The 8,899-nt window shown below is 29.4% G+C and overlaps 1 protein-coding gene across 1 annotated transcript; it reads right to left on the bottom strand.

Annotated features, from left to right (window-relative positions):
• Positions 1–2,577: 2,577 nt before the first annotated feature.
• LOC107928060 (LRR receptor-like serine/threonine-protein kinase EFR) lies at positions 2,578–8,899 on the bottom strand. The gene is made up of 4 exons (XM_016859213.2): positions 7,954–8,899; positions 7,633–7,704; positions 3,382–5,373; positions 2,578–3,160 (listed from the first exon to the last, which is right to left on the bottom strand). The coding sequence occupies exons 1-4, from the start codon at positions 8,867–8,869 to the stop codon at positions 2,802–2,804; spliced, it is 3,339 nt and encodes a 1,112-aa protein (XP_016714702.2). The 5' UTR covers positions 8,870–8,899; the 3' UTR covers positions 2,578–2,801.

Below are 8,899 nucleotides of genomic sequence, written 5' to 3'. Positions count from 1 at the left end.
AATCTTCCATCAAAGATAATTTATTGTATTTCAATGATAAACATACTTCTCATGAACAAATTAATTAGCTTTATCATTGCAATTTAGCATTCTTTTCAATTAAAGTTGCAGATATTTTGGATTATTGCAGGTAACAACATAAGAGACAAACCTTACATGTACACTAGTTATATATATTTTCGGCAGCTAATTCGTATATATTATACTGAACTACAGTTGGGAGACAACTGAGTCTAGCTAGCTAGTGGCCAGCTCCAGGACTTGGTATTGCTGATTGCAACAATCGATCAATTTTACCAAGATGAACAGAAAAAAGCCTTTCATTATCAGCCATTATGCTATCTTTATCAGTTGTAGGCTTCTTGGGAACATCACTTGGAACCAAATTATCCTTGGGTGAAATGACTGCTGCTTTCATCTCACCATTGAAAAGCTTCCTAGATTGCATCGATGGTACCTGATAGATCAAAACAAAGACAATTACAAGCAAAGCAAGGTTTAAGCGAGCCATTATTGGGATCCCAAGTAACCTCTATCTCTTGGTTTTGAAGGCTTTAGATAGTGTGTAGTATCAGTTAGATTTCGAGGTACATATATATATAGATGAATTCAGTGATAGATTGCTTCACGTCATGTTGGCTAAGTCATATCATACTTAGAACAAATAAGTACTTAAAAATTTAGGCTGGTTTTAAAAGATTTTTGTTGAGATACCATGGAACTTGGGGTTGATACAACTCAACTGCAGCATTTCGACCGGCATTTTGTTTTATAATTCCTTTGTAATGCCAAGAATTTTGTTTACTTCTTTTGGTAAATATTTCAGGTTCAAGTTGTGCACGAAGGTCAAAGATCATTTTTGTATTTTTTCCTTTAGCTGGAGAAAACGTTAAAAATTTTCTGTTTCTTCATATAATTCAATGATCAAATAAAGGTAGTAAAAGCCAAGTTTTTGGCTGTCATATTTACATTTCATATATGATTTACGATGAAAGACCTAACTTTTTTCTTTCTTTTGGTAATTTAGGTGAAGGGGGGAAGTTCGGGTTCTTGCTCAAAAAGAGTAAAAAATTATGCACCAATCATTGAGTTAAAACCCAAAGAACTAACATTTTTCTATTAGCTAATTCTGCAATTAATTTAGCCTTTTGTTCTTCCAAACACTCAATATATATATGAAGAATCAATTACATGGCGATGGGTATCCTTATATACAAATTCATGATTCAATGCCCTTTTTAACTTTGCTAAAATTTCTATCATTTTGATTTTTTTAAGTACAACGATTTATTTCACTCTTCAATAAAAAAAATTATTTTAGCTATTTATTTAATATTTCGTTCTTTAACCCTTAAATTTATATATTTATCAAATTAACTCAATATAGATAAAAAATTTAATTTTTAATATTAATTTTATTGATGCAGTATACATATAGATTGTCATGTTAGTAATTAATTAATTTTAAAAAAAATTAGAAGGTCAAATAAATTGTTACGTTTTTTTTTAAAGTTCTGTATTGTAAAATTGTAGAGATAGAGTAAATATAATTTTTTAATAAATAAATTTAATTTTAATGTTTAAATTGGTGCCAAATATATTTTTTTCAAATTGGTAACTGGAATTTAAGTTTTGTACGTTCAAATCCATTTTTGTAACACTATTAAAATGATATGACTTGGATCAATTAGGTTTTTGCACATGTAATGTCATAGTTGAATGTATCTACTATGTTAGCAAGCACATTAAAAACTTGAAAAAAAATATATAAAAATCAAGAATTATAAAAATAAAATTTTTATAAAAAAATATTTAAAATTTTGAAAAACTATTTGAAATTTTATAAAAATAAAAAATAAAAAATATATAATTCAGAATTTAAAAAATTTAGATAAAATTTATTCAAACTTAGAAAAATAAAAATATATAAAAAATTAAAAAATTATCCGCTTTCATCAACTTTAACTAGAATTTATTTAATTTGATGATCAAAATTCGTTATTGGTCAATTTGGTTAAAAAAATTTGAACCATCATTGATTAATTTTGACTGGCAACGAATTTCAATCTATGGATGACATCTCGGTAATTTTATTTTTATTTTTTTGTAAATTTCTAAAATTTCAAATAAAGTTTCAAAATTTTAATTTTTAAAATTTTTATACATTTTAATGAATTTTTACATATTTTTAAATGTTGAAAGTTTCTAAAATCTAAAATAATTTATTTTGATTTTTATAAAATGGATACAAGATTTTACCATATTAAAGATAACTATATAAAGAATTTCAATAAATAAAAAAATGTGTTTTTAGAAGTTAATATTAACGATAACATCCTTTAATGGATTTGTGATGTATTATATAAATTTTTAGAAGTTAATATTTTGATTGAGGGAAAATATTTAGTAATTTTGGAGTTTTTAGACTTGATAAATAAGGTTAGATGGTTGATAAATGTTTTATATAAGTATAATAAAATACTATAAAATAAATACTTAAAAAATAAAAATGCATGAAACTTTGATAAGATTGTTTGCGGAATAAAAAATCCAATCGTAGCTTTTGATATGTTTGGGTATTCATATTGTATTAGTGTTTGATTTTATGTTTTTAAATAAAATTTTCATGTCTTTGTACTAATCCAAAATATATCGCTTTTCTAAATTGAGTATTGAATAAAACCTATCTAAGGACTAAGTTATAACCTTATCTAAATTGCGTCGACTAGGTAAATTACACATTTAGACTTGCATGCTCTACAGGCTTTATTAAATGAAGTTTATTTTTAGTAACTGCCTCTTCAACGAACCCGTCCAATGTCCTTTAATAACCTCACTTTGATCTTCTTTAATTTCGTAACTGTCTCTTTCATATCAAGCCTCTCATCTGGAGCCTCTACTGAACATTCCAGCCCAACTAGCAAAATGGATAAGGCACAATTGTCGGTTGCTGAACGTTTCCTCCCAATACTGCTCTGCAAGTTGGTATCTAAAACTTGATTTAGCGAAGATGATAGTGACTCTTCCACCCAACTCCTCAAACTTGTTTCTCCTTCGAACATTTCATTTGTGGGCTTTTTTCTTGTGATGGTTTCCATCATAAGAATACCAAAACTATACACATCACCTTTTGTCGAAACAATTCCTTCAATTCCGTATTCTGTGTATGAATTTAAAAGAACACTATCAATAATAAAAAAAATCCAAAAAGTTATGCATGAATGCTATAAAAAATTGAATTTAATCTATTTTCTTCCTTTAAAGGCGTCATTTAATAGGTTTGGAAATCAAAGCTTAATGCATATGATCCCTTCTTTTATCCACATGCTACACTGGCATTAATTGTGAAGGAAAAGAAAAAGTTGTAACTAAAAGTATCACCTGGTGCCATGTATCCTATTTTTGCCATGGTCATGGTTTGTATCATTGAGTCCTCTTCACTTAAGAGTTTTGCGATGCCAAAATCACTCAAATGTGCAACCATATCTTCATCTAATAGAACATTGCTAGGTTTTAAATCGCAGTGAACCACGGGTGTTGCATTACCATGATGGAGATATTCCAATGCAGATGCAACATCTATCATAATGTTCAACCTCTGTAGGATGTCCAGAGAATGATTGTTGGAATACAACCATTTATCAAGACTCCCGTTAGACATGAACTCAAGCACTAAAGCTTTGAAATCAAGATCATTAGAGCAACTACTAATGATTTTGATTAAGTTTCGGTGACGAATGTTGCGAAGAACTTCACATTCAACATCAAAACTCTTAAAAGCTCCTTCTAACTCTAACTTGAATACCTTTACTGCAAATTCCATCCCATCTAACAGTGTCCCTTGATATACAGAACCATAGCTCCCATTACCAAGCAACCTCCTATCACTGAATCCATCTGTAGCTTGATGAAGCTCGTGGTATGAAATTCGTCTCCACGTTCCTAAAGGTGTCGAGTCTTCTTGAGTTGTCGATCTGTCTTTTCTCTTCCTTCTTCGCAAGATAATGATAATTAAAGCAAGCACCAATATTGCAGAGGCAATTGGCAGTGCTACAGATATTATAAGCTTTGTTCTCACCTTGGAATTTCTAAGAGGTCTAGTTTTCGAACATGGAACATGAAGTTGAGCTGCACCACACAATGCTTCGTTCCCTTTAAACGACTCGATTGAGTAGTTTCCAAATGGTCCTCCTTTAGGAATTTCTCCTTGAAGTCTATTGAAAGAGACATTGAAATATTTGAGAAAACGAAGGTTCTCTAAAGACTTGGGAATCTCACCGGAAAGATTATTTCTTGACAAGTCCAAGAACTCCAAACTCAACAAGTCACCAAATGACTCGGGAATAGAACCTGTGATTCTATTGTTGGATAAGGAAAAATGAGTGAGATCTTTAAGATTTGCAACCCCGGTTGGAATATTACTTGAGAATTGATTATTTGACAAATCCATACTAGTTAAAACCTTCCACTTTCCCATGTCAATTGGTAGTGGACCACTTAGAGAATTATAAGACAAGTTCAAGATGAGCAGATCGTTAAGCCCTGTCCAGCTTGAAGGTATTGAGGAAGAAAACATATTGGAGCCTAGAAATAGGTTCCTTAAAGAAATGAGATTACCCAAGCAAGCAGGTATTGGTCCAGACAATTTGTTATTCGTCAAGAACAAGAAAGCCAACTTGTTTAGATGACATAATTCAAATGGAATGGATCCTTCTAACTTGTTGTTTTCAAGAGAAAGACTTTGCAGCTCTTTCAATCCTCCAACTGTAGTAGGTATAGTTCCAGTCAATTTACTGTCGAATAGAACGATGGATATCAAGCTGCTTAAGTTGCCAATTTCACTCGGGATGCTACCGCTGATGTTGCAAAAAGAAGCATCGAACCTCCGAAGAGAACGTGAGAGATTCCCTACCAAACCTGGAAGTTGACCACTAAGCAATTGGTTTTCACCGAAAATCAGGTATTCCAAGCCTCTACAGTTGGTCAAAGAAGAAAGAAAGCTCAATCCTAAGGAAGTTAAATTATTATCCTGCAAGTCAAGAACCTTTAAATTTCTTAGATTTCCCAAATTGTCAGGAATGGACCCTGAAAAGTAATTTTGTGACACGTCAAGTTGAGTAAGCTGAGAGGCATTGCAAATAGACTTTGAGAATGAACCATGGAGTTGATTCACTCCAAGATACAAATTTTCCAAGTTTGGAAGCCAAAGGCCCATGTCTAACGGAAGATGGCCAGAAAGATGATTTAACTCCAAAGAAATGCTCGACAATGTGGAATTAAATATTGCAGGAGGAATAGAACCAACAAAATTGTTAAATCCCAAATTCAAGAGTTCTAGGTGCTTTAGGTTACCAATCTGATGTGGTATTATACCTGCCATAAATTTATCAAACAAATATGAGAACATAAAAGGGTTTATATTTGATTCACAAGTAAGATCTCAGTGAACTAGAATATTCTAAGACATAATTTATTTAGTTTTTTAAAACTAAAATCACTAACATGTATAAAATATATTGTAACCTGAAATAATGAAAAAATATATATAAACCCAATAAAATTTTTTTTACAAAAAATAAAATATTTAAGTAATTAATATTAGGCTTTGTTATGATTTCACCCTAAACTACATATGTTTTTTCACTTTGATACTTCAAAGTTTTTGTCTTATTTTGATACTCAAGCTATTGCTCTCCTATGGTTTTTTTTGTCGAAAAAGTTATTACTGTTAAAAAAATAGTACATCCAACCAATGCGAACACACCACATGTCCAACATTATTAATTGATGGCATCACCATTGATTAGCATTAAGAGCTCGAATGAACCTAGACAAATGAGTGTTCATGTTCAATTGAATCTTGACAATCATTTTTTTAAATTTATTCTCGATGTGATTTAGAATATTTTAAAAATTATAGAAATTATCAAATCTATAAAAATATAAAAAACTATATAAAAATTTTAAAAATCCTAAAAATTAATAAAAATAACTAAAAAGCAAATCCATAATGAATTTGGGCAAATGAACATCCAGGTTTATTGAAATCTAGGCAACTAGTTGTCCAAATACATTTTGCATATGATTGAGACTAATATAAAAATCATAAAAAGTTGTAAAAAATATTTAAAATTGTAATAATAATAAATTATTAAAATTTATAAAAATGTATTAATAATTATTAAAATGATAAAAATTATGAAATCATAAAAAGTTATTGTTTCACTATATAAAATTATAAAATCGTACATGCATAAATAAAAACAGTACATTTCTATTTGTTTCACGATATAAACAACGTAACAAGCAACTCGTAATTTACACGATTAGTTTACTAATAATAATTGCATATTTTTATTAAGATAATTCAACAAAATTAATGGACAACTTAAATTGACAAATCAGAATATCTAGATAGCTCAACAAAATAAATCGATCTAGAGCAAAATCTAAGTTGAAATCTCAAAAATTCCAAATCATGTCAAGAATGAATTAGGGGGTCAGTTTGTTCAAGTTCATTTTAGTCGTGATTATTGACTAATGTCCAACCAATGGTCACGTCACCGGTCAATGTTTGAAAAAATATAATAGATGTATAATTTAGGCATCAAAATGGGATATAAAATTTATGTACCAAAATGAAAAATGAGTAAAATTCAGGGTCTAAATCATGAACAAAGCCTTAATTTTAAACTAAAATGTTTAACTTTAAAGTTGAAAGAAATTCAAAATGTAGAAAATAATGATAAATGAATTCATAAAGAATAAACTGGCCAAATCAATATATAGTTTATTTAAAAAATAAATAATATATAGTTGTTTCTTTTTAGGGTTCAATAAAATCAGATTTTTATTTTTAAGAAAATAAAATTAATTCAATCGTATTTTTTTGTTATCTAGGGCAGTGGCAATACATATTATAATTTTAAAGACAAAATTCAAGTTTAAATTTCAATTTTAAACTTAATTTGAATAAGACATTATTGGAAATAGGAGGCTATAAACCCTAAAAAAAGTTAAATTTTATAAATAGTAAAGTATAGGTAGACAATATCTTAATTCAAAAAAATTACTTTTTCTAATGATTATGAACTTATCAAAAAACATAAGGCTAAATTTATCTATAATCTACAATATATATAAAAGTGTGAATTTAAAAAAAAAAATTTGAACCCGCAAGAATTATATGTTTAAAAATAGAAGTTGAGATAATTAATACACATTTTAAAATATTATAATTTAATTTACATTTATTAGTTAAAAAAGTTATGCTAATTTTAAAATAGAGTTATTACTTAAGTAAAACTCTAAACATTTAAATATAGAAAAAATAAAGTTGTGATAATTATAATTTAAATTATAATAATTAGTATAAAAAAATAAAGTTGTGTTAATTTTATTGATGTAAAATAAAGTTATTACTTAATAGAATTTTAAGCATCTTAAATATCACTTAATTAATATACAAGGATTAATTATGTTAATTAATATTACTCTGCATTAACTACATAAAGTCAAACTATATTGTATGTATAAAATCACATACTAATATAAATTAGAAGCTAATATTATTTTAGAAAGTTATAAATTAAATATAATAATTTGATTGTAAACTACGTTTTACTCATTCACCTGTTAAGTTATTGTCGGCAGTATCAAGCACCATAAGAAGAGTTAGATTCCCAATTTGTTGTGGAATTTCACCTGCAATGATCAAATTCACACAAATTCAGAATTATCGGTTTGCAATAAATTGAATAAGATATTCCCCATCCTATTAGGTGTCATACTGCACACTTCATTACTATAGGAATTAAGGCTGGGAATAGAATTTTGAGAGGGATAAGAAAATATCTCTTAACAATTTTCTTCCTGAATAAAATAAACAGCCTTTAAAATAAAATAATAACAAAATAAACACTTTGGTGGCTTAAAAAATTTAGTATACATCACCTTCAAAGTGGTTCCGACCAATAAAGAGGATTCGAAGCATACTCAGGTTCCCAATTTCTACCGGTAGGCTTCCCCCCAATTGATTATATGATAACGATAAAATTTCTAACTCTTTGCACTTGCATAAACTAGCTGGAATTTTGCCAGAAAGCATGTTATCACTCAAGCTCAGCTTTTTCAAATTCGGAAGATGATCAAACATATCACTTGGAAAATGGCCAGTGAGATTATTGAAGGTGAAATCTATGAGTTCTAAGGAAAGAATATCGTGCGAAACAGAAGGTATGGAGCCAAAGAGATAATTGTTTCTTAGATTTATTTTCTGCAACGAAGATATATTGAAGATGGAGGAGGGTATTGAACCTGAAAGCTGGTTTTGGAACAAGTCCAACATCTCTAGCTTTGACAAATTACCTAAAGAGAATGGAATAACACCCTTGAAGTGGTTATGATACAGAAACAACCTTTGAAGTTCAGGTAATGATCCCAACCATGATGGGATTTCTCCACTAAGGTTGTTGTTACGAAAGTTTATATGCTTCAACCGTCGCAAATTGGATAACTGGACAGGTAATTCACCGTCAAAACTATTATCTGAAATGGAAAGAAGAGAAAGGAATGATAAATTTCCTAAGTGGGGAGGAAGGGTTCCTACGAGTCCCAACCCAGTAATGTTTAGAGCTACGACTCTGCGGTGCTTGGATCCGCAACTGACACCAAACCATTTGCAAACATGGGTAGAAGCTGACCAGTTAGTGGTCAAGACATTTTCGGGGTCGTGAATAACATGTTCTTTTAATGCAAGAAGAGCCAATTGGTCGGTAACTATGGTGGTTAATTTCATAGAGGAAGTAGCCATAATAAAAAAAAAATGGAAGATGATAAGAAGAGCTAAGTTGAGGAAAGTTTTCCCCATTTGAGTTTTGGTGTTGAGTTAATGAGAAGA

Source organism: Gossypium hirsutum, chromosome D01, assembly GCF_007990345.1.
Source record: "Gossypium hirsutum isolate 1008001.06 chromosome D01, Gossypium_hirsutum_v2.1, whole genome shotgun sequence".
NCBI lineage: Eukaryota > Viridiplantae > Streptophyta > Magnoliopsida > Malvales > Malvaceae > Gossypium > Gossypium hirsutum.
Note: the sequence above shows the minus strand (reverse complement) of the source record. Positions and strands in the feature narration are given on the sequence as shown.

Bases quoted from the DNA above. Each gene is read 5' to 3' on its own strand.
- LOC107928060 (XM_016859213.2), bottom strand. From the start codon at position 8,869: ATGGGGAAAACTTTCCTCAACTTAGCTCTTCTTATCATCTTCCATTTT. The intron at 7,705-7,953 runs GTGATGTATACT...TGATCATTGCAG, and splicing joins TGGTCGGAACCACTTTGAAG to GTGAAATTCCACAACAAATT. The intron at 3,161-3,381 runs GTGATACTTTTA...ATTCATACACAG, and splicing joins AATAGGATACATGGCACCAG to AATACGGAATTGAAGGAATT.